This window comes from Xenopus tropicalis, chromosome 6, assembly GCF_000004195.4.
Source record: "Xenopus tropicalis strain Nigerian chromosome 6, UCB_Xtro_10.0, whole genome shotgun sequence".
Taxonomy (NCBI): Eukaryota; Metazoa; Chordata; class Amphibia; order Anura; family Pipidae; genus Xenopus; species Xenopus tropicalis.
Window position 1 is genome coordinate 28,802,955 of NC_030682.2, and position 26,061 is coordinate 28,829,015.

General features: G+C 39.9%; 1 protein-coding gene across 5 annotated transcripts in view; it reads left to right on the forward strand.

Annotated features, from left to right (window-relative positions):
• Positions 1-25,627, forward strand: part of rsu1 (Ras suppressor protein 1) — an 87,392-nt gene extending 61,765 nt beyond the window's left edge. For 3 of the 5 annotated variants that reach the window (XM_012964631.3, XM_012964634.3, XM_012964630.3), the window contains exon 9: positions 23,879-25,615. In XM_012964631.3, coding sequence (XP_012820085.1) covers positions 23,879-23,981 — 103 coding nt within the window. In that variant the 3' untranslated portion in view covers positions 23,982-25,615. 5 annotated transcript variants of the gene reach the window in all.
• Positions 25,628-26,061: the final 434 nt, after the last annotated feature.

The following is a 26,061-nucleotide window of genomic DNA, read 5'->3' on the forward strand; positions in this document are numbered from 1 at the left end:
ATGTTAGCTATGAATTTGTTTCAGGGCCGAAACTAGGGTTAGGCATGTATCTAGGGTACAATGGGTGGGGTACCAGGACCCTAGTCATGCACCTCTCCTGCCTCCTGTTACTCTTGCCCTCCTCTAACAGTCTCTAAGGGGGTGGGGGAGAGAGGAGCAGCAGTTGCAGTTAGTATCCAGGGGATGGATGGGGAGCAAGAGAGAAAAGAGTTACAAAGTGGGCAGGGGTCATTATTAAGACAGGGGCTTTTCTTGGACCCGCCTCTGCTTTTCATTATATTTATCCTTACTCTTTATACTGTAGTTTTATCTCAAGTGGATTGTAACTTTTACAAAAATACTTTACGTTCGCCTCATCAAATATATTCAAATGTAGAATATAAAAGTGAGATACAAATGGAAAACTTTGTTATTATTGGTTTTTTTTTTCATGGTATATGCAATCCACAAATGGCAGTAATTTACTCCCATACATAAAGTCTGACAGTCCTTTATTAATTCATGTAGTCAACACTGTTTATTGGCATCACCAGTCGTCAAACATTTATTGGTTTATAAATCATAGCCAAATAATGTAGTGAGCAGTGTAGAATGTAAGGGATTGGAACAAGGCATGGCATAAGTACAGATTGTATAGTGATACTGTACAATAACGGTTAATTGGACTGCTCCAAATCGCAATTAAGCTGTAGCAGAAAACATGGGCCTCTGACATGGATCATTGTGAGAGGAGGATTCACACCTACTGTGTGAGCAAGGTCTTTATTTTTTTTATTACTATTAATTAAAATACATTACTACATATAACAGTTTTCCTGGTACTCTGAGCCGAGGGTTTTGCCTACATCTTGTGATGCATCTCATTTGACTTGTGAATATAAACTGTACGTATAAATAAAGTGTATAGTGATGTGGGCACTGCTAATGTTGTTACTAATATTATTAAATGACCTCTGCTGAAGTGTCGGTAATTAAAAACTGGTAAAAAAGATGTTTGTAGTAGAGACTTTTAATAAAGGAATTGTCTCCCAGAAAAGTCAGTAGGAAAAGTGACAAATGAAGCAGATTCCCAGGCTGTTTTAAAAAACCTATAATTGTCCCCAGCTAAAGACTTCCCCTAGTACAATCTGTACTAAATATCATCTAAACCTAAAATAAACCCAGTAGGATTGGGAATATGGATTCATGCAGTTACCATCAAGTACAAGCTACTGAGAGAAAAAACAGTATGAGCAATTGTTTGTTTAAATAGGAAATCACATGCTCATTTCTGGGCTTTGGGATAATAGGTTTAAAGCAGAAGGAAAGTCATTTTGGCATTTTACTGCCAATAGGTTTGCCACATTAGTGCCACCTAGAACACTGTATTTATTCTGCAGAAAGTATTACCATACCTGAGTTAATAGCCCTAGAAGCTTGCTCTGTTTCTTTAAGATTGCAGCTGCCATTTTAGCTTGGTCCCTGTAGCTTCCTGCTGCAGCTCTAGGGGAGGGGAAGTAAATTCTTATGGATTTTTCTGAGGGAGAAAGTCAGATACCCCAAGAACATGTTTACAAAAAAGAAGACAAAAAATTCTATTTTATTCTTTTGATAGAGGACTCAGTGCAGCGTTTCTGTGAGTGCTTATGGCTGTATTTACATAGACCTTTCTGATAAAGCTTACTTAGTTTTTACCTTACCTTCTCCTTTAAAGGGATTGTGTGGGACACATTTGAAGCTCTTGCGAGCAGGGCCCTCCCCCTAGTGTCTCCGATCTACATCCAATGTAACTGCAATAATAATAATATCTGATTGAATACTTCTCTTGAAACAATTAATATAGTAATAATTAATTCTTAATCTTAAAATAATATTCTATTTCTGATAACATTGTCTTCATAATCTGAAAAGGTGTTTTTGCGAAACACAGGGATAACACGCCAGAGAAGCAGGAATATTTCCCAGTCCAGCTGTGAAAGGGTTAGCACTCGTCAGGCAATGTGCCATCAGCTTTTTCACTTAAAGATTAAAAAAAGGTATTTACTTTCTTAAAACTGTCATGCAGAGAGCAATAAAAGTGCAGCAGCCCAATATTATTAGTCCCTTCCTGACAGCTAGACTAATTACAGTTCATATCTGCTCGGAACTGTTGAAATGTGTAACATGCTTTTGGACAGGTGTTAATAAGCACAATGAATTGATATGCTATGAGATCTAATGTAGCCTCACACACTTGTTCTTCTCTGTGTTAACCAAAAGAAAAATCAAAAACACCCATAAAAAAAGTAAATCTTTTAGGTTTTGAGTGTCGTAGCAACTATGATTTTGTTAGAGAGTTTTCAAAGGAAAGAAGAGAATTAAATTAAAAACCACGAGACAAACTATTTTTGCTTTTATTATGCATTGTGAACGATTCTCTTCTGGGGATTAAGGCAGCTTTTTGTTTTTACAAACCCTAATGAATAACGAAGCCAAAACTTCTGTAAAGTCAGACGTGTTCAACAACCAACAATAAGGCTTTCATTAAAAGTAAAGCAAGATTTTAATTTTAAAATCCCTAAAGAGGTTCAAAACAGCCCCCAAATGGCGCACCTTTCTACCAACATTGAGTCTGATGCCCTTTCTAGGGTTGCCACGTGGCCAGTATTTGACCTGCCAGGCCAGTAAATCCCCAGCTAAGGCCGGCACTGGTATTACAAGTGTACTGGCAATGGCCTATAAGTTCCTTCCTTCCCTGGCCCTCTCCACTGCCTTTATAACTATGGGCCCACCCCTGCTCCATCTATAACCCTGCCCAGTTTGCCCTTTTACTGGCCGCATCCAGCTTTCCCCAGCTCACCCATTCCCCCGCCCCTTACATCATAGCCCCAATCCCAAATGACGTCACGTCTCGCCCCCAACCCTAGGCCGGTTTTAGTCACAGCAACCCTAGTCCTTTCTTAGATAGAAGATGAAACAAGCTGCAGAAACCAGTCACTTTGTTATCTAGTGTGAAGCTCCACCCCTTTCCTATACTAAGCCTTCCTTCTCCTTTAAATTGAAAGTCAGTCAAAGCTGACTACTGATTATGGCCGATTCATTTCCATTGCAGCAGGATGCTTGGAAAGGTATGTAATTTTGGGGGGCTGTTTAGAGTCTTTTTAGAGATTGTAAAATAAAAAGTCTTACTTATCCTTTAAAAAATCATACTAAAATGTGTGGTTCTCTTTTAGGGGAATTTTACTTAAGTCAATATTTGGACAATTTTTGACGGATATTAAAAAATTCACCACAACATTGCCAGTGTAGAGAAGAGTATGACAAGTTTTGACGAATTAACTTCGCATTGGAGCATATTCTCTGCGATTTAGTGAACATTCACATCTTTTTGGCAAAGTGAAATTTCGCCAGTGCCAAACTGTGAATATGCACTAATATCTCAATAACATAAGTCTTAATTTTCGCCAAGGGAAATTCCTCTGGATCAGGCTGGCAAACTGCCATTAAAAATAAAGAAGAGCAACTTTGGCATCTCTTCATCTGCGTCTCTGTACTTATATCCCCCATTTTTCATTTCTTTGTGGCATCAGTTTTCCTCCACTACAATTTTATAGAGAAAATACACTGGTGATTTTTCATATAGAAATTCTCCACACTTCACACAATTGTTTATAAATATGAGATGCCTTGTAAAAATACTCCTGGCAAACTGAGATGAACTTTGGCAGAGTTAGACACGGGGAAAATTCACTCATTAGTTAATATGCCCCATAACGATAGCTCCAAGCCTAGGCAGAAACAGAGACCATTAGTGATCTTTATTATCCTCTGGATAAATGTGGGAGTGTTGCTTGGAGGCTTTTCACGCTCCTAAAAAATTGGGACTGCTAAATATTGTTGTTAGTGTGTCTATGCACAGGGACAGCATGCAGCTAGGGACAATTCCAAGCAGTCTTATAACTGATTGACTTGTACCTTGTACTTGTACCTTCCAATGCACATTCTATCTGAGCCCCTGCATTCTCCTAATGCACATTTATTGTGAAAGAATGTTTTTGCTAGAATCCATCTGGACTTTTGTCTTTTTATATGTTTTCTACATTTTTTTGTACTGATTTATATAATACAGGTATGGGATCCCTTATCCGGAAACCCATTATCCAAAAAGCTCCAAATTACGGAATTACGGAAAGCCCGTCTCCCATAGACTCCATTTTAATCAAATAATTCAGAGTTTTAAAACTGATTTCCTTTTTCTCTGTAGTAATAAAACAGTACCTTGTAATTGATCCCAACTAAGTTATAAATAAAAAAAACAATCCTATTGGGTTTAATTAATGGTTTATTGATTTTTTAGTAGACTTAAGGTATGGAGACCCAAAATACGGAAAGACCCCTTATCCGGAATAAGGGGCCCGAGGGGTCCCGAGCATTCTGGATAATGGGTCCTATACCTGTACATGACCCAGTGTTCCCTGGTGAATTACTATTAGGACATATTTTGTTTAGGCCTCAAACTTCTTTAAGCCAAATTATGCCAGCCATGTCCACAATGCCCACAGCACTTCTTTGGGAAACTCAGTCCATTATAATGAATCCTTATTGAAGCAAAACAATCCTATTGGGTTTATTTAATGTTTAAATGATTTTTTAAGTAGACTGGTATAGGGATCCAAATTATAGGAAACCCCCAGGTCCCGAGAATTCTGGATAAAAGGGTCCTGTACCTGTATTTGTTTGGCTTCACATTCATATCAATGTGTGGGTGCTAGTGACTAGATAAGCAGCCAGTAGCTATAACAGAGCCTGACCCAGGCCAGTATCCCGCAGCAAGCACTCAGCAGTACAATGTTGCTCAGTTGCTGCATGGTAGAAGAGAATTAAAAGGAAATATTTGATTGCCATATGTTACTAGTTTAGTGTAAAATGTACTTGTGTTATTACATAACTCCATTTATCTGCATTATCCATGAAAAAATACCTTGAATGGGTTCTGACTTTTATTTCTGTGAGAGCAGCTAAGAATGTTATGAAACTTAGTGGGTTTTTTTTTATCTTAATTATGCCAGTTACACATCTTTGTCTCCTGCTGTCATGACTGCCAGAACATACATCCAGATTTGAAATTATAATATTTCCAAAAATACATTGTGTTAAGTATATATACATATGCCGTTCCTTTGAACTTGGTACCATGCTGAGTCTTGCTTTAGGTGCCAGGAAAGTACAACCTAAATATAATAGGAAAAGGGGATCTTTTGTAATTCTATCTTAGCGCTATCCTAGCTTTATATTAAAGGTATTAGGTATGATTGTTCCCATTACTAGGCATTACATATGAAGCCATAGCTCTGTATGCACAGAGGGTTCTACCTCCATGTATTCACATATGAGTAGGAGCTCAAACATGATTGGCTCATTAGCCATTTATTAGGCATTCTTCATGCACGCATGTCATGGAACTGCAGAACTAGACATGCTGTTAGACTTTACAGCAAGCATTCTTAACCTTTGGGTCAGGAACCAAAAATGGCTCCCATGTTGTTTAATTTGGGTCTTCATGATCCCCCCCCAAGTAACAAAATTGGGGTCCTACAATTAATCAGTTAAATCAGACACATTGGGGCTTATTTATTATAGTATAGCCTGAACCCTACCTGACCCAGTTAGTCCTCTCTATTTATAGACCACAAAATGGGCGGGGCATGGGCGGGTGCATGCCTATAAATTAGAGAGCCAGAACCGTGAAGCCGGCAGTGTAAGGTAAGCAGCAAGCAGAGGGGTTTGACCCGAACCTGCACGCATCCCGAAAATGTAGTGCAGAGGTCGGCCCAAACCCGCGGGTCCCGTGAGTATCGGGCCGGCCCGCACATCACTAGTGTGTAAGCCAACATCACCAGCAATTAGATTTGAACAGTCTCCTAAAAGTTAGAAAACAAAAGCAAAGATCTGATTGGTTGCTATAGACAACATCATAGGTGCTAAAATATGCCCCTCTGTATCAAGAATGTGCCAGTGCTTTATACTTCTCTAAATATAGAAGGAAAGTGTTTTTTAGGCTGTATTTTTTTTTATTATTATTATTTTAAATTCCCCCAAAACCCTACTAGTCCCACCCATCGGTTGTACTTCCTGCTCCCTCTGTAGGATATGAACCAATCACCTGATAGGGAACCGTAGCCTGTTTTTGCTTGTGTGACAGCAGAGCTGTGATTGGCTCTCATTTTATTTCTTTCCCACCAGGCCCTGTGTAGAAAGCAAGTAATAGTCATAAGATGAATAATGTCAAACAAAAAATGTAAATATTTAAAAAACAAAACAGCAAATAAATGCAGAGGGATAGGATATTCCTGCCTGGGCCGTGCTGTAAGCTGAACTGCCCCTTCACTGTGGCTTGTAGGCAGGAAAACTTCTGCTTCCCCTGTAAAGTACTAATAGCAGATGGAATCATATGGCAGCTTTCCATAGCAAAGGAGGCATTTCATTATCTTTGTGGGAAGGCTGGAAACTCTTTAACAGGCAATTAATTAACAGTTCACATTAAATCGCTAACCTAAGGCCGTGCGCTTTACCCCGTCATTTGTTTTCCTCACTGACTTGTCTCTTGCCGAGTCGCAGCTCATTTTTACCAATCAAAGCCGGACATGGTTGTTTGTACTCATTTAGTGGCTCCCCTGATTCTTGCTTACTCTTCTTTGTGCAGGGCCAGGGCTAATTGGCATGAGTGGGTATATGTATGGATCAGATGTATACTAACCCCTGATAATTAGGGAACATAGTATATAGAAAACATATAAATCACAAAAGTTAAAGCACAGTAAAGCACAAAAGTGTAACAGATTCCCGGTAATTTTTTTAATGGTGAACCTCATTGTAATATTCATGTCCAATGATATGTTTTATATGTAACCCCCATTGGGGTCAGTGGAGTTTGTCCCTGCAAAGCTTCTCTGCATTGTCTTCTGCTTTTAACTTAAGTTTCTAGGCAAGTTACTGTATGTAGTTTACAAAGCAGTTTTTGCAGCAGTTAAGTAAATTGCCTAAGTTTTTGCGTAACTTTTGCAACACGGCCGGACCCCATTACAGAAGTATATTTCACAGGGCCCGGCACCACTGTACCCCCTTTCCTCACTGATGGCGGCCCTGGGCACATGTGCCAAAACTTGTGTGTTGTTTACCAAGTTGGGCACTTATTAGCATTATGCACAGTGTTGGTGGGTGCACGGCCGTCCTGTCCATACAGGGCCCTGATGTGGACTAAACAACATGCAAATCAGCAGTCAAGAATACAGCACCACCACATATAGGCAACTTTGTATTGATGGGCCCAGCAGGTCTCTGCCCCGAAACTGAGTGCAGACACCGAGTGGCAATTTTCCTAGTGTGGAAGGCAGGGCGAGTGTTAGACTTCGTGTACCTCCATTTGTACAGCTTTGCCCAAGTGTTCACAGCTACAGATCTAAGGGGGTTATGTAATAAAAGGCACTAAGTTTGCCCAGGAGCAGTAACCCATAGCAACCAAGCAGCAGTTAGAGTTTACAGGTCACCTGTTTAAGCATCTTATTGGTTGCTGCTCCTGGGCAAACCTAGTACCTTTTACATATGGGGGTATATGTATGAATAGTTGAATCATCAAGTTGTTTGCTTGTTATGAAGTAAAAAGATGAGTCAAGGAAAGATCTAAAAATAGAGGGATAGGGAATGCATAATAACAGGCAACTTGCTATAAATCTTCCCTCTATAATGCAGGATATATTAGGCAGTATAGATCAAACTGACACCGCATATGAAGAAACTTCAGTATTAGACCTTTTCCTGGTAAAGGGATGTTATCACTGAGAAATTGCTTGGCTTTATTAAATGCAAAGTGGGTGAGTTTTATACACCTTTTCACTTGGGCCTGTCCCAGACTCGTACATTAAAAAGGTTCTTCTTGTAAGGGATTCTCAACCTCATTTACTTCATGTGTCTTGAGTACCAACAGGAACGGCATTCATGCAGATAAGCGGCTCAGTGTATGTGAGTGCCATATTGGGCGTTACTCCCGGCAGTGTTGCATGGCGGGGCCCAGTGGGACACCCACGGAACAAGAGCTTGAAAATTGTGTCAGACATGAAATGCAGTAGGCAGTGGATTTGGCTTTCTTAGGGCAGTGGCACACGGGGAGATTAGTCGCCCACAATCAATCTTCACTATTGCGGCAAGAATGTAAATCACCGGTGGGATGGTATACATGTTGCTTCGGTTTTCTGTAGTCGCACAAAGTTTCCTTGAGAGGCAACTTTGGGCAACCGATTCGATATGTATACCATCCCACCGGCAATTTGCATTCTTGCTGGTGGGATGGCATGTCAGGGAGAGTCATGAATAGGCAACTAATCTCCCCCTGTGCCACTGCAGTTAGGGGCAATGACACGCAGAGATACTTGTTGCGGCTATAAAATAAACAACACTGATAATTGTATCTACGTGTGTTTTAGCAGACACAATTCCGGTATTGTCTATGGTGTTTTGTAGCCGCAAAAAGTAGCACCATGTGTCATAGCCCTAACCCAGGGATCCCCAACCTTTTATACCCATGAGCCACATTCAAATAAAAAAGGGTTTAGAGAGCAACACAAGCATGAAAAAAGTTCCTGGAGTTGCACATGAGTTTCATTATTCATAAGGTGCATAGTTTAGCAAGAAATCCACAGGTTTGACTTCCACTGAGTAATGCCAGTTGGTGTAATTAGTGTATTTGGCTCTAAACTGGAGTGTCTGATGGCACATATCTTTGTTCTGGGATGTCTAGGATGATCATCCGAGAAGCCAGTGGTAACTGTATTAAGAAATGTCAATTTAGTACGGTATATCTAGAATCACTGCCAGACTAATTTAATTGCCTTTCAAAAAAAGGTGAGCAGGAACCTTGATGCGGGAATGGCAGTGGATGTCATCTACTTGGACTTTGCTAAAGCATTTGCTAAAGTACCTCACAGAAAGTTAATGATAACATTTAGGAATATTGGCCTAGAACATATTTGTACTTGGATAGAGAACTGGCTAAAGGATAGATTGCAAAGAGTGGTGGTAAATGGAACATTTTCTGGACCAGTGTTGTTAGTGGAGTACCGCAGAATATCCAAGGCTACGGTGATATTAAAATCTACAATTAGTATTGACGTTGGTATATATAGTTTACATATGCAAGTGTATAGATTGGTACGAGTGGGTGTATGTATGTATGTATACTGGGGTTGAATGACACACTTGCTGTGCCCCTATTCAGATACCCCTGCCCTGGAATTTATTGCCCACTCTGTTGCCTTTTCCCCCATGGGCATCCGACCAGTTCCCCCTCTCCGTGGGCACACACATAAATATATATATATTTGAGAAAAGTGTAGGAAGGATTTTCTCTTCTTTATAAATGGATCTTTTGCTTAGCGAGACAATAACATGCACGGCATATTAACTGTCATACAAATGGTTATCATTTTGGGAAAATGTAATAAATGTGTGACAATTTAACAGTTTAACAGGATTTCTTTATTAAATATTGCATTAGTTTATGCAGTGCTTTGCAGACTGTGCATTTTTTCACAAAAATTTTGCATTCTCATACAATGCCGTAGGTTATAAATATTTACTGGATAAAGACTCTTCCCAGTGAAATCACAGAAATTCTTTTGCTCAACCACCTGTCCTAGTGTTGGCCAGTTAATTGTTTGTTAGTTCAGACTGGTTGCCATCCCTGTGTGTGGCTAATTTCCCATTTCAGCCCATAGTGAAACAAGAAACTTGGGCTCAGTCCATTTGTGCTATATTATTCTGGATGTCTGTACAGTAGAGTCCTTAAATCTAATTTTGTATTGATAAGTGATGTGAAACCTTGTCTTCCCCCTTTTTGATTTCTACTGTATACAGAGTCAGACTGGGACACCGGGAAAAATCCCAGTTGGCCCCAGCGACCCAGACCCAGCCCTTGCCAGCGCCAACTGTTCCTCCCCTGATGTGTTAAACTTATGAGCGCTTAGGGGAGGAGGTTGGGTGGGGGACCCTACGGGGGGGTTAAGGAGGCTCAGTGAGGGACGCAGCCGGCGGGGGCACCAGCCCCAGTGGGCCCTGCACCCCCCCAGTCCGACCCTGGCTGCATATTTGTCACATTGTGTGGTTTCAGATCTGTAAACAGAGGGGCGTATTTATTATGCTGTGTAAAACTAATTCACCTAAAAAATGGAGTAAAAAGCTGTGTAAAATAAATGGAAAAGATCGCCATCTGAACGCCGGATATTACACCGTTATTTTCCATAAGTTCCGGTGGAAGAAAAAACGCGTAAAACAATTGCGCCGTTTTTACGCCATTTTTACACGGCAAAGCCTGCCGATGTGTGGCGAATTTTCTCGCCGTTTTTTACACAGCATATTAAATATGCCCCTAAATGCAATATGAGACCTGAGTAATACATAACACAGTCTTTACATTACAGTAGCACCACCTGAAGTCCCCAACCACCATGATTTATAGAGCAGCCAGTTCCATATCTCAGACAGGGTATAACTTGGGCACAAATGTTTCTGCATTATAAAATGAAACATGAGATGTAGTCCCTATACAGTATACAGCCTTTTCTGTACTTTGCTGGATAACAAACCATTAAGAGGGTTCTTTGGTATCTGTAATGGAGTACGTGACCTCTTCTCAGCAGTAGGATGTTTGATGGGTTAAACATGTCCTGTTATATTAATACAGACTCCTTTAAATACCATTTGTGCAGAACTGGACTTTTGTGGCAGTTTCTGTTCAGTTCCTTGAAAGGTAATAAAAGAACGGCAGTAAAAAAAAAATGTGAAGTTATGAATAAATCATGATTTTTCATATTTTGCAATATCCCGGATGTTTACATGACAAAAGCACTATCTTTACTTGTAAATCATGATACCTTTCCCCCAAGGTCTAACAAATGTTAAACTCGCATTGCTTTGAAACGCTAGGGCTAAGTTGCAAATCTTCTGCCATTTATCAGAGGGAATAAATCTTTTCTGCAAGATAAAACTATAGTATATATTACTTTACCGTGCTGTCGGCCTCCGCCGGCAATGCATTATCCCTAACAACGCTCTCGCTCTCTCTTTCTCTGGTCAAACATTTTTATTCTAAAGACTAAATTAGATGTCCTGTATTGCCAGCTATAGCATTTATATGTAAAACTGGATATTTTATATGTAAAACTTAATTTCACAATTATTACATAAAGTAAGGAGGTTCTGATTTAGACCTTATTCATTAATTCTCTTTTAAAATGATTCTATAATCCCATAATAAATAACAAAATCATCTAAAAACAATCATTTCCGTTTAGAGCTGGACTCTTTCCTGTGCCTAATATGAACATTTCTAACAAAGTTACATTGTTTTACAATTACTTTGGGTTATCTATCTAGAACTATACCCCCCAGATACTGATACTTAACCAACAGTTTACAGTATATCATATTAAGTGACCTATTAAAGAATATTGCCAAACTGGAATATATATATCAGTAAATATTGCCCTTGAACATCTTTTCCCTTGAGCCGCCATTTTGTGATGGTCAGAGATCACATGACAGGAAATAATGCAGCTCTAACTGTAACAGGAAGTAGTGTGGGAGCAAAAGGCAGAACTCTGCCCATTCATTGGCTGATGGGGCCTAGCATGTATGTGTGCCTTGGCTTGTTTGTGTGCACTGTGAATCCTATGATCGCAGGGGGCGGCCCTTACTACTTAAAATGCCAATTTTCTATTTATAATTAGCCAATAGCACATACAGGTATGGGATCCATTATCCGGAAACCCGTTATCCAGAAAGCTCTGAATTACGGAAATCCCGTCTCCCATAGACTCCATTTTATTCAAATAATTCAGAATTTTAAAATTCATTTTCTTTTTCTCTGAAATAAAAAAACAGTACCTTGTAATTAATCCCAACTAAGATATAATTAATCCTTATTGGACACAAAACATTCCTATGGTGTTTAATTAATGTTCTATTGATTTTTTAGTAGACTTTAGATATGGAGTTCCAAATTATGGAAAGACCCCTTATCCGGAATACCCTTGGTCCCGAGCATTCTGGATCATGGGTCCCATACCTGTACTACTAAAAAGTATATTTTCATGAAAATTGTTTATTTAGATAAAGCAGGGTTTTACATACAATCTGTTTTATGCAATATGTATAGTTCTTTGAAGTGACACCTAAAATCTGATTGTAATATTCATGTCTGATGATATATTTTATACGTTACTAAGCTCCATCTTTACGGCAAGCCTTGGCTGATCCATGGGCAGCAACTAAATGTCCCTGGAAACAATCTTCCAGTGTTGGCATGTATGATATACAGTGGCCTGATACATGTGGCTGGTACGTCTCTAGCAGTGAAGGGAAATGTTATATGTGAAGCAATCTCCTTTTGCATTTCTGCAGCCAACAACGTAGGAGCTGAATCAGTAGCATAAATATTTCCTTACCAATCCACAATGATGCGCGGGTGTGTGAATAAATGAAGGGTATAGTTTTGCAAGGACATTGGTGGATTTTGTTTGCTTCGTTTGTGATTGTTTTGGTCTCTGTTTTGCATTCAATAGCTTAATGGCATTAGCATCGTCCAACATCCGGTAATTGTGATTCACATGAGGTTGAATGACAATATTTCTCTGTCAGTGAGAGATTACTGTGGATAAAAATGTCTCCAGCAATAACATTTTATGCCTGGGTCTTAGCTACTTGTGTTCATCTATCACAAAATAACGGGCCAAGGATCTCGCTTTTGGGTAAGTTAATGTATGGCCAAAATTGAAACTGGTTTTAACTTACATTTACTGCAAAACGTCAGATTTTCTTCAGCACCATCTCAGTTTAGTTTATATAACATTCTAGCACACAATATAGTTGTCATATTCACTCTTTGTATTTAACTGTAGTGCGTTGGGCCTCGGATGAGAGGCTTTCATGTGGCACCCGTGTAAAGGTCTTTTCATTTGTCCAGCGGCTGCAGCCTTATGGGAGAATGTGACCAGAACATTGCAGGCAGCTTCTCATTAATGCCACGTGCTATTTGCTTCAGAACATTTCCATAGCAGAAGATGATCTAGTATGGTACCAATACATTGGAGGAAGAATTCTAATATTTAAAAATGGATTTTGATCTCAATCTGGCAATTATAGCCTGTAAGTCTGACATTCTGTACTGGGCAAGTTAATGTAAAGTAATGTAAGGGATCACATTCAAGCTTATTTTTTAGAGAATGGCATTATAAGTAGAACTCAGCATGACTTCATGAAGGACTGATCATGTTAAACAAGTTTACAAGCTGTAGGAAGTTGGACAGTGGGGTGCAATACTTATAGGTTACTTGGATTTTGCCGAAGTGTTTGATACTGTGCCCCACAAATGACGGCTTTCATCACTAAGGTCTGTTGGTATTAGTAATGTTGTTTGTACATGGATAGAGACCACCCAGAGGTTGGTTGTCAATGGTAAATTCTCTACTTGAAGTGGGATTGTTAGTGGGGTCCCACAGGCTTCTGTAGTTGGGTCTCTACTTTTATTCAGTTTGTTCAGTAATGACTTGGGAGCGGGGCCATATTTATCATCCTGCACCACCGACCCCTGCCCCCCTAAGATCACACACACGTGCATCCTTTGATCTTACACCTGGACTACAGTGCTCCAATGTGAAAATACTGTTTGGGAGAAGTAAGTAGTGTTTGCTGGCACATGAAGTACGCAGGCCATTTAAATCTGTCATTATCTGGACATAGTACAAATCTACTGGATCCAGGAACTGGTCCAAATACCATTTTGGAGTTAGGAGGCAAAATGTAGACTGTCACTACTTGTGGACATAACCTTGGGTGTAAAGGTTGGAGCTAAAGTCCAGTGTAACTTTAGTCATTGTGCATTACTGCAGGGGGATATATACATGGTTTATATCAGGTGCATGATATTATTGTGTGTGTGTGTGTGCATGTATGAATGTAGCAACTGTGTTCCATATGCTATGCAGAATACAGGGAACTGGATTTTTATTACCTTAATTGAAAGCATTTCCCTAAAAGTATCTGTAATTCTTTATAGTCCGTGTAACCCAATAACCCAATAGAAAGTTAATAACAAGAACCAAAGATTAACCAATAACAAGAAACCAAACATTAACCAATAAATTAGCCAATAGATGGATCCTTACCACTCGAGGATGCAGCAGTAACAAAGCTTAAGTATCTCAGCAGTACTAAGGGAGAGGTCACACAGCCCTCCTGGGACTTGCCCCTAACTAGCAGCAGGTCCCCCCTTTACTGACTCCAGGACAATCTCAGCATCTCACAGTAAGTGAAATTAATTACAAATGTTCATCTTAAATTGACAGCGCATTGCTCCAGAGTTTGCCATTATGCAGACAAAGCAGAGAATGATGCTACGTTAGAATTCTAATTAGTGAGGAACATGCAAAGCTCTCTGTTAAGCTAATTTTAACTTTACTAGCAGAATAACTAATCATGGCACTGTCATAATACCTGCTATTCATGTTGACACTGAATGCCCCTGTGGCTTCAAGCAGTATCTAATATGTCTATATTCATTAAAAGTAACACGTAAAATAGTGGGTTGCTGGAGTGTTTTTGAACAAATAGCCCTTGATGAATGTAAATGTTAGTATATAGGTACAATGAAAGGAAATGCTACCTTTTTATAACTGGGCATAGGATTCCCTTTTCTGTGAATGTTCACTAAAGTTATGCCAGAGGTTATATTGCCCAGAGAGTTTCATCTCTCCATATCTATGTTTATTCATAAGAGTCGCATATCAACTGTCAGCCGAGTGGCCGTTTAAGAAGGCCCCTGGACAAGTGCTAGAACAGTAAGAAGCAAAAAATCACTCCCCTTAATTCTCATTCAAATAGTACTTGTGCCCTAGGGCCTTCCTGCCCTCTGAACCCCACAACAGATTCAGAATCCAGCAGAAGGTGCAGAGCTCAGTGCTGGCGGTTGCAAGACAGCCCTTTTCTTACTGCCTACTGCTCCTCATGAATACAGTGCTGCCAAACACAACTAGCCCTGTATTCATCATAGAAGTACACGTTATTTTGTAAAGCAAAGATCTGCATGATTTGGCCATGCACCCATGGGGCAAGGTGCAAAAAACAGACACAAGCCGCCATGTTTTTTATTTCATTAATCATTTACGAGGGTGGCCAAGTTTCTAACTATGTATCACATAAAAGGCCACACAGACATCTATGTTAATATAATCTCCCTTTTTCATGATTTTACATCTTGCGGCATAAATGAATAAAACTCACCCATGTACCGTAGCCTAAAGAGAAAAGGGCTAACTCTGGGGGTAAGTTTATGTACAATGGTTATGTAGTAATGTTTTTTGTGCTCAAATGCTGTTGGAAACAATAAGATGTTTGTTTCATGGCAGCAGACTACATTTCACCCAAAACACCGCATATAGTTCATCAGTGGCCCATAAAAAACTACATGGTCTTTGTTCTTCACTTATATACTGGGGTCTCAAGGAAGATAAATGATCACGGTTGGACAAAGAACAATTGTGAGGAGTGTGCGAAGGCACCTTGGGCGTAAAATGTGTATATATATATATATTTAATAAAAGCTAAGATTTGCTCCAGGTCTAGTGCATTAGGGTATAAGGTGCATTGGGTGTATTAGGGGGGCATTGGGTGTATTGGGGGTGCTTAGATGTAAGGAAGGAGTTACATGCATTCTCTGGATACACATTTCTCCCAGTGGTCACATTCAAGCCTAATTGAATGGTGGGGATAGATTTTAGGATTATTTATAAACGTTCTAATTATGATCCAAAGATTTTCCGTCAGGGCCTAACAATGATCTTTGTTCCTGCTCTGTAATGTTGCGAGGCACAGCAGCCCCATGCTAGAATTTCTTATTCACATTAAGGCTCAAGATCTAACATGTCCCGCAAGAACAAAGGCCAAGTCTGACAAGTTGTCTTTCAAGTAAGAGAGGGACAGTGTACTTTTGTTTGAAGATGGTAACTATATTCTACAAAGGGACACACTGTAGAGGGTTTATCTTACTTTTCTACTCTGCAGAACTTGCAGAGAATGAGAAATGTCAATTCATGGTGATATAGTTTAAAGGGATAGTAAGACTTTTCTACAGGCCATGCAGACGCCCATTACAGACCTGTGTCACAGAGGCCACCACTGCTGTAACTGGAGCTGATGTTGGGTGTAATGGGGCAACGAGGGTCTCTGCACTTGCCAATTGGCCAGATGTCAATGGGGCAGGCTTGATTTTTCTGTTGAATCAATGACTACATTGGCTAATTGCTGTGGTCATCGCTCCAAATTCTCATATTCCCTTCATTGCAATGTCTAGTCCTAGAGACAAACAATTTGTTTGGAATGTTAATAAATACACCCCAAAGTGTATTCTAGAAAGGTAGTATCTAGTGTGCTACTGTATAGGGTGAGTGGGCTCCTGAGATGCAGAACAAAGCCAATCAATGTGCCCGCCCTGTATTAATATTAATCAAAATGAGCGAAGAATCATTTTATCCTCTATCTGATATATTTACTCCAATTTCCTATAAACACAAATTAGTTAGCGCTTCCCCTATATTTGCATTTTCCGCCTCGCTTCACTGCGTTCCTTTGACTGAAATCCCTTTCTGATCCCGGCCGTGGGCTGCTTTGCTTTCCTAAAGTCAAATTCCCCTGGCTGCAGAGTTTTTATTTCACTGAATGCTTGGAAATCTCACATGGGGGTACATTACAGCATTAAGCACAACGTCGTTTAATTTGAAAGAATCGCCTATTTGCTTAAATGGTTAAGTAATGTGCCGGGCTGGCGTTATTGATTCCTTCTGCATTTATTATGTGGAAGCTAAATTCACTGCGCTCCCCAGAGGATGCACCTCATGAACTATAAGCTTTGCCGGTGACAGCTTAGACCACCTGATACATAGGCAAAGACTTGGCCTAATATTCCTGCAATTGCTCTGGGAATTTTTATTAAGTAAAGGCGCCATTAGAGCCGACAGGAAGATAAAGTTTAATGAGCGTCGCTCGCGCATGATATTGTTAGTTGGCTATAGCGAGCCCGGCGCTCTCATTTGTTACCTGCAGTGGGGCAGCGGCGGAGCCCAGCCCTGTGTTGCTCACTTTTAAGCAGAAACTGCAGGTGCTTTGTTAAGAAATAACCCCTGTGCTTCAGCTGTGAGCCTCATTCTGTTGTGCACTAGCGGAGATTCCCTCCTAATTCTGCTGGATATTGCACTTGTGGGCACAGGCCGCTCGCTGCGAGGGAGACATGCCTAATCACTTACTGTATTCCAATATTTATTTTTATTCTAGCAATAACCCTGCCGTGCCTAACCAGTCAGATCCATTCAGCCCTAATCACTGCTGAATCTGCACTTGTCAGCAGGTCCGGGAAATTGTCTGTCGCACTTGGTGATGAACCCCACAGCCACTATATCATTTTCTCTCCAGAAAAACATGAGTCAACAAATACAACAATTGGCCCATGTATATATATATATATATATATATATATATATATACATTTTGGCCTAATTAAATATTAAGGAATGAATGCAATAGAACCCCCATTTTACATTTTTAGGGGATCAGAAAGGATGGTGTAATATCTAGGAAATGCACCATGCATGGGACCACAGAAATTCTGTGTAAAACTTAAAATCGGGGAGTGTAAGTTTGAGGTCTCGCTGTAATTCCTTTTTGATGTCACTGTAGCTGATTGAGTTGTTGGCATATTGAATAGGGTATATAGGGTAAATATAAATAATATTGGTATGACATGGTTTAACTGTTTGCCTGCCAATGATGTAGTTCTGCACTCAAGTTTAAGGTTGCATTGCACTTTCGGACTGAGGTACCTGGGGCCCACTGGGATTTTTTCTGGTATCCCGATTGGTCAGTCAGACCAGGGTTAGGGTTAATTTTCATTATCATAGTAACAAGGGCAAATGACTATCCCAAGCATCAACATCAGTCAGTGCCACTTAATAATAAACACTGTAGTGAGTGCTTCCCTGGCAAGAGTTGTGTGTTTCAGGGTAAAAGCTTAACTTCTTTACTGGGGTAATATAAGCATGCCAACAAATAACTTCTTTCTGATTGGTTGCAAAAAGAACTGGTGGTAAGTTAGGTCCTGCTATTACATTATCCCATAAATGTGCATTGCTAGTTTGCTCCAAAGCTATTAGGTGATAGGCACACTGCTAATGATTGTCCTTTGTCTCTGTGGGACTCTCTGGGTCTTTTGGCACATACTCCAACAGTCACAAATTGCAAATCACAAGTATGGGGTATAAATTCCAAACCGCTATACGACAGTATTCATTATATGGAGAAAAAAAGTGTTGTGTTGAGACAGAGCCCATCAATTTACTATGCAGCCACATTTAATTCTACATGGTGGTGATCCTTTATACTGTAGGTGAAATGCACTATAAATACTGGGATGAAATCAGTTATGTGGAATGTTTGCCATCTGGGAGTCTTCAGATAAGGGGTCCTTCCTTAATTTAGAGCATCAGGAATACATTTAAACATTAAACCAAAATTGTTTTGACATTAACCTGGAGTTAATGTCAAGTACAAGCCACTGGCATATGGCAAAGAAGGAAATCAGCCACTGGGGGGCAGTAGGGCTGTATGTATGTATGTATATATAACTTTATTTATAAAGCGCCACAAGGGTACACAGCGCTGTACAGTCTTACAGAATACAAAATTACACACAGGGAGGACGAGTGATATAATAAATAAATACAATAAATACATATATGTATATATATATAAGTGCCATGTGGTATGAGACACAGTAGGAAGGAGGTCCCTGCCCCGTAGATTTTACAATCTGAGTTGCAAGATAAATAACAAATGAGTAGTGTAGATTATTATATAATATGATGGATACTTTTGCATTGAGTTGCATTTGTGTTTATTTAAACTGAGTAAATTATTCATCTTGCACCTGTTTCTATAATGATAAATTGTAATATATATTAATGCCTTTGTCTGTGATGGAATAGAAACATCTCCAGTAGCTCCCAGCTTCACAAATGAACTATTCCTCTTCTCATGTAACTTGGTTCCTGCGCAGCTCTGCATTGGTGCGTAATGGGCCCCAACAGTTTCCAACAAAGCTAAGCAGTAGGCTGTAGTTCCGCTATAGCTGTTCCGCAAATGAAAGTCCCAGGTGTCTGGGGAAATCCTGGTTTCCTGACGGTACCCATATGCACTGGCTGAGAAAGCCTAAAGGGGTTTAATCTCCCTGGCATTTAAGGCAATATAGTCATTGTCTGTCATCCATCAAGTGAAGACCTAAATATTCCAGTCAGTTCTAATGGACCTGCATGATACCCAGGCTGTTGGGGTTGGGGGGGGCAGTGCTTAGGGCTGAAAACATAACATGTAAGATGGGTTTGGCATTCCTGTACTGAAGCTCAGTGCCATTGGCTCTTTGTGCTCAGGGGAATAGCACAGATGAAACAGAGCAGAATATTCCAAATACTGTCAGTTACTAAACACCCAGCAAGCAAAGCTGCCCATTCAGTCATTGCTGGGTCTTTATTTACAGTAAGGATGTTGACCTGATTAAAGGCAACCTAACCCCTTTTATTGTTTTCCTTATTTTGCTTTGAAAAAAATAAAAGGATGAGTTAATGTAACTGAATCAATTATATTCTCCTTGCAGATTTCTCCTTAACCTCGGGGGTACGTTTTTACACAGTACACCATTGGTTGCCCCACGCATTATTTCTTCATTCTCTCTCTTGTCAAATACTCCTTATATCCTTGTAAATACATCTTGTGCCCTCTGTAAGGGCGTCGGCAATGGCAGCCATCATAAAGGCTCACAATGGGCTTGCTATATGTCTAGCTGCCTACAGTAACCAATCCGCAGGTAGCATTTATTGCTTAGCTGTTTAGAACCAAACACCTTATTGGACTGACTAGTTGGTTACTAGACCTAGCCACAACAGCCCCCCCCCCCACCAAAAAAAAATAAAAAATCATTGTAGGGAGCCTGACGCACACGCTCAGCCACCTGTGCTCTCTCCTACAGCCATCCCCCCCCCCGAACTGGTGATGGAGAAGATTACAATTACTTTCTCTTATTGTAAAGCTCTGATTTATTATGCAGGGGTAACTATGCGGGAATTTACCCTTGGAAATCAAGTTGCAGGTAAAACCCTGTGAGAATCAGATGACTGTTGGACTGTAGGACTGGCCAGACCAGGGATGACTGATGTGGTTGCCCAGCTTAATGATATTATATTAAAATTGGTCAGTTTTGGCCAGTGAATGGCCACCTTGCAAAGAGCTTTGGTTCTAATAAGATTGGGAATAAAAGGCAAATTATAGAGATCCATGCACACAGACAGATTTGCAGCAGTAGATGAACATGAAAGGATTATGAAATGAAATGTTGGTGTTGGTATTTATTTTCCTTTAGTCCAGTTAATAACACAGAGTAGATTACAACTGATGCCACAAAGCAAAGATCAACATAATGTACATGGCTACCAGAGACAGAAAGCCGGGCCACTCTCCTTGGCACCGGCATTAATATTGTGTCATGTGACTAGTCATCCCTTCGGTTGCATACCTTCCTTCTGTTTCTCCTCTTCTGCTACTATTATCTCTCTTGTCAGCTTAATTGAAAGGAAGTACAATGTACAGTCTTATTACACAAAAAACAAAGCATTCCAAAATGAAGAATTGAAATTCTGTATTTTATATAATGATCTTACTGTACCCAGAGGTTCAGCAGCCCCATAACAGTAATGATTCATGCATTCAAAGTTGGCCTAACAAGATGGGGAGCCGCTGTGGACATTGTTTGAGTGTCAGTGGCACTGCACATGCTCAGTTTGCTCTGGGGTACAGGTAAGTAGCTCAGCTTAGGTGTCATTGGGAAATTCTTAACATATGAGGTTACATCTGGCATAGTAACTGATGCTACAGGGCTCATAAGTAATTAATCCTGATGCAGATTGCACTGGTTTCTGTGCTGCTGCTAATGTAGATCTGAATTAATTACTAATCAGTAATGCAACATGGATATTATTTTGTGTATGTACAGTATAGTGTATTGAGTGTATATTGAACAGCAGTGAATCAGCAGAAAAGACGGGAGCTTCAGGGGGGATCTTCAGAGGCACAGATCTTCACAGAACCCCAAAACACATGGTCTAGACTTGTGTAACGGATAAAGCGTGTAAGGGTAGATTATGAATGCAATGCACAAAGTACAGTTTGTCTGTAATATTTATATTTATATCTTCCATGCAGACAGAAAAGCAAGTACTGTATATCTAACAGTCTGATACGGAACTGGGGCACGGTACATGCAAGCATTCATATTTATCATTGCAATTATGCCAAAATGAACAGCGTCCTCTTCTTCATGTATTAGTCAGTATTTGTACAGTATGTAATCCGTATGTTTCATGTACAATGTACAATATGCTGGTGCTTTATAGATACTTGTTAATAATTGCCCTCATTGATTACATCTCATAAGAATACAGTATATACCCTACTGGCAAACAGCATATATTTTCATATTAAATAAGGCTTGTACTGAAAATACTACTGCCTATTGTTATCATTAGGGAATGTCAATTGCTTACACTAAGCAGGGCAAAATCTAAAGCTAATAGTAAAGTCAGATTCCACTTCCTGATCCCTATGAGCCCAATCAAAATAAGTAAGCAGTCCACAAAGAAACCTCCATATAATAAACTGCTCCTTATCTTAAAGCTTATCAACCTGCAGCTGGGGGGGGATTTTTTATACAGAGGGCTTCTCAGTAGACCACAGATTTGTTTTGATTGTGCTCGCAGGGATCAAGAAGTAGAATGTGACTTTCGGTTTCATATTTTGCCCTGTTAGTGCCAGAAATAACAAAAAATACATATTTCCTAATTAAAACAATAGGCAAAAAGTATTTGGTACAATTCCTATTCATTGAACTTGTGGGAGTGAAGGCTACTGCCCCTGGAAGGCTCCACTTTAAGTGCAGATTGTTCCTCCTGAATAGGTTATTTCTGCTTGGCTTTTCTTGATATCAAATCAAACATTTCAGTTAATACAATAGAGTTAAGAGACAGACATAGGACATAGCGGCTTCCCATGCCCTGTGCCAAGTCTTGGCTCTAATAAATATGTTAATAGTGCAATGAGTGAGTGTATTTCCCTCACATTCCCCTATATTATTAGCCCATAGGATGATGTGACATTCCCAGCCCAGCGGAACAGTCGGTACACATGGAATCACTAGTACTTATCATTGTGGCACTGACATGTTGCTGCCGATGCCCCCACAATCCATCTCGTAGGAGTCACTGAGGAGGGATGTGACAGCCTCTCCCTGTCTCTGACCGCCCTGGGCTGTCACTCACCCCTTCTGCGCAGCCCTCTCTCTGCAATAGCCACTGCACAGCTTTTATTTCTCTTAGCATGGCTTTAGCATTGCATTTCTAGCAAATAGATTTCTAATCTCAACATTCTCTTCCTGAAACTGACACTCCTGCCAGCAACTTTTATATCACATCGGTTCCTTCTATTTATTTAATGGGTTTCTACTTAGACTTGTTAAACATAGAGATTCTCATTAAATGTGAGCTGTCATGAGCAGTATGTAATACAGGTATGGGATCCGTTATCCAGAAAGCTCCAAATTACAGGAAGGCCATCTCCCATAGACTCCATTTCAAACAAATAATTTACATTTTTAAAAATGATTTCCTTTTTCTCTGTAATAATAAAACAGTACCTGTATTTGATCCCATCTAAGATATAATTACCCCTTATTGGGGGCAGAACAGCCCTATTGGGTTTATTTAATGGTTAAATGATTCCCTTTTCTCTGTAATAATAAAACAGTACATGTATTTGATCCCAACTAAGATATAATTAATCTTTATTGGAGGAAAAATCATCCTATTGGGTTTAATTAATGTTTAAATTATTTTGTAATAGACAACGTATGGTGATCCAAATTATAGAAAGATCCCTTATCCCTTATCCGAAAAACCCCAGCTCCTGAGCATTCTGGTCCCATCCCTGCACACAATATTATTTACTAAACTGTAATAGAATTAATTATTGGTATCATAGGGGTTTTTTTTTTATTATGGACACTCTTCAAGAACTGATACAGTGTAAGGGGAACCTTCCTTCATTATAAAAGGTGGTATCCTGGTGATGAATTGTTTCAAGGAGTTAACTTTGCCTTTAAGTTAACTTTCAGTATGTTAGAGAATTATTAGCAACTTTTCACTTGGTCTTCATTTGTAGTTTCTGAATTATTGCCCTTCCCCTTCTGCCTCTTTTCCAGCTTTCAAATGGGGGTCGCTGACCCCGGCAGCCAAAAATGTATTGCTCTGCGATGTTACAATGTTATTGTTATCCCTTTCTATTAAGGCCCTTTCCTATTCATATTCCAGTCTCTCATTCACACCTCTGTCTAGTTGGCAGGGTAACTTGGACCCTAGCAACCAAATGGCTGCTGAAGTACCAAACTGTAGAGTTGCTGGACAGAAAGCTAAGTAATTTAAAAAAATAAAAGCAAAAATGAAGACCAGTTGCAGAACACGACTGCATCATACTAAAACTTAATTTAAAGGGAGCGTTTCAAGGCATGCTGCTGTATAAATCTTAGTATCACTGTGACAGAAACTGAGGAGATAATTGTATCAAGAACATCAACTCAGTGCATTTTAGGTTGTATATTTGATTAATTCTATTTTACGTATTCATCTTTCTTCCCTATGTATGTATCATCAATGAATATCTGCCTTGGCCCCCCCCCCCCAGACCCCGGGGTTCTGCTCTAACTCTGTGTCTGTTCTGCTTTCAGCCTGTATGGGAGGCACATGCAAGCCAACCCCGAGCCCCCCAAGAAGAACAACGACAAATCCAAAAAGATCAGCCGCAAGCCTCTGGCAGCCAAGAACAAGTAGATGGCAGAAGGGGTTAAAGTGATGGACGCGCATGTGGCCAATTATTTCTATTTATTTCCTGCCATGGGCCAAAAAGGAAATTCTTACGGTTCTACATTTTGTATTATTATTATTATGTAATGCTGTGCTTTGTGTTTATCATAATGTTTTGAAAGGGCTCCTGTTCCCACTCTAAAGGGGTTGCTGTTCGGGAACACACAGGGTTACATTGCCACCCTGAGATACGGGTGCTGTGTGAAGGCCCCTTTAGCGTGGCGCAATATGGAAACTCAATTAACAGACAGCAGGTTTTAATGGTACATTAGGTTCAACATGGCTGAACTGCACCCTTTTCCCATTGTAGTGAAAGGCTGGCTGAAATACACATATAATGCGCCATTAACACCTGCTTTGTCTGTGTTGGTAGCTGCTTTAAAGAGCAAGCACGGGGTTAATCACTACAGGGTGCCAATTAGTTCGGTCTCCCCCAGTGATTATAATCACTTACCTCTACTGAATGGTTGCTGCCGTCTTCCCATATCCAGGAGCCTTTATGCGGTATGGTAATGCTTTGTAACTGGCCCATTCACAGTACAGTAGAACCCCCCAGCCTGGTGCAACCAGGGCTCCAACGGTTAGTGATTATAATTACTGCACCCCCCACCAGTAATTAACCCTTTTTTGTCCTTCATAAGAAACTTATTACATATTTTTGTATGGAATTATAAGAAATATATTCATTCACTGGCATTAACCATGTTCCGCTTGTCACTTTTAATTACATTTATGTTTTTTTTGTATTGAATTTCTGTAATGTCTTTAACTCTAACATGAAAGGACTTAAACATGGGTCCAGTTTTATTCATCAGCCATTGTATTGCGTGCATTCCTAGGGCAGTTGCATAGTTGCATTTCTATCATACAGTCAGACTGTTGCACCAGGCAGCAATGTTGTGCCAACGCCAACGTGTTCAAGGCCTCGAAGAAACTAATATACCCCTCTGATTTTACTTTATGACTTCATTTTAATACCAAAATAGCCGTGTAGTTTTCTATCCCTTTAATCTTAATGTTCTGCATTCTCCTATAGAAGGAGTATACACCTGTATATTCTTTTTGTTTCACAGGTGCAACCCACTTTATAAATATAGCAGCTCCCAGTAGGTATCAGAATAGCACTCAATAGTAAGAAATTCAAGTCTGGCTTGGGACTCCTCCAGTTACATGGGAGTAGGAGATACAATAGGTTACCTGAAAGCAGTTCTAATGTGTAGCACTGGCTCCTTCTGAAAGCTCAGACTCAGGCACAATGCACTGAGATGGCGCCTACACACCAATATTACAGCTAAACATGTTAAATGGTAGAGTGAATTATTTGCTATGTAAACAGTGTAATTTAGAAATAAAAGTACCCCATAAAAATCTTGACAGTATCCCTTTAAAGAAAGGATCACTCATACAGTGGCTTTGTGCAGATTGTAAAGATCAGCCTTGATTCATGCCTATGTGGTGAATGGGAATGTTCGGATAATTCCCAGTTAAGAACCTGTTGAGTATTGACTGAATCAATATAACTGTATTTATGGAAGTGTTTTGTCGGTTATATACATATTACTAAAGGAGCATCACATCCAATAAATATTATTTATCACAGGCGTTTAGCCATTTGCTGCTTCTGTTTGTGCTTTCATTTGTTTTTCTGTACATGGTTTCATTTATATGCCCAGTGGCCTGGCCTGTCTCTCACAACACTGCACAGTACTAGGTAGAACCTGTTACTCTGTTGCACCTATGGAATGGTCTGGAACCAGCAAGTCATCCCTGGGAACTCCGTGAAGATAGCCGAGTGGCATTCACTGCAAAACACCCCGGGCAGGTACAGTTTTTAGGCAGAGGAATGGCAGCCAGGGGTCTAAAGGTAAGGTTGGCAGGCAAGTTTCTTAAAGCAATACTGTCATGGGAAAACATTTTTTTTTCAAAACCCATCAGTTAATAGAGCTTCTCCAGCACAATCCTGCATTGAAATTGAAAGATTTTTTTTAATATTTAATTTTGGAATTTCACATGGGGCTAGCCAATATTCTTCATGCCACAGCCATGT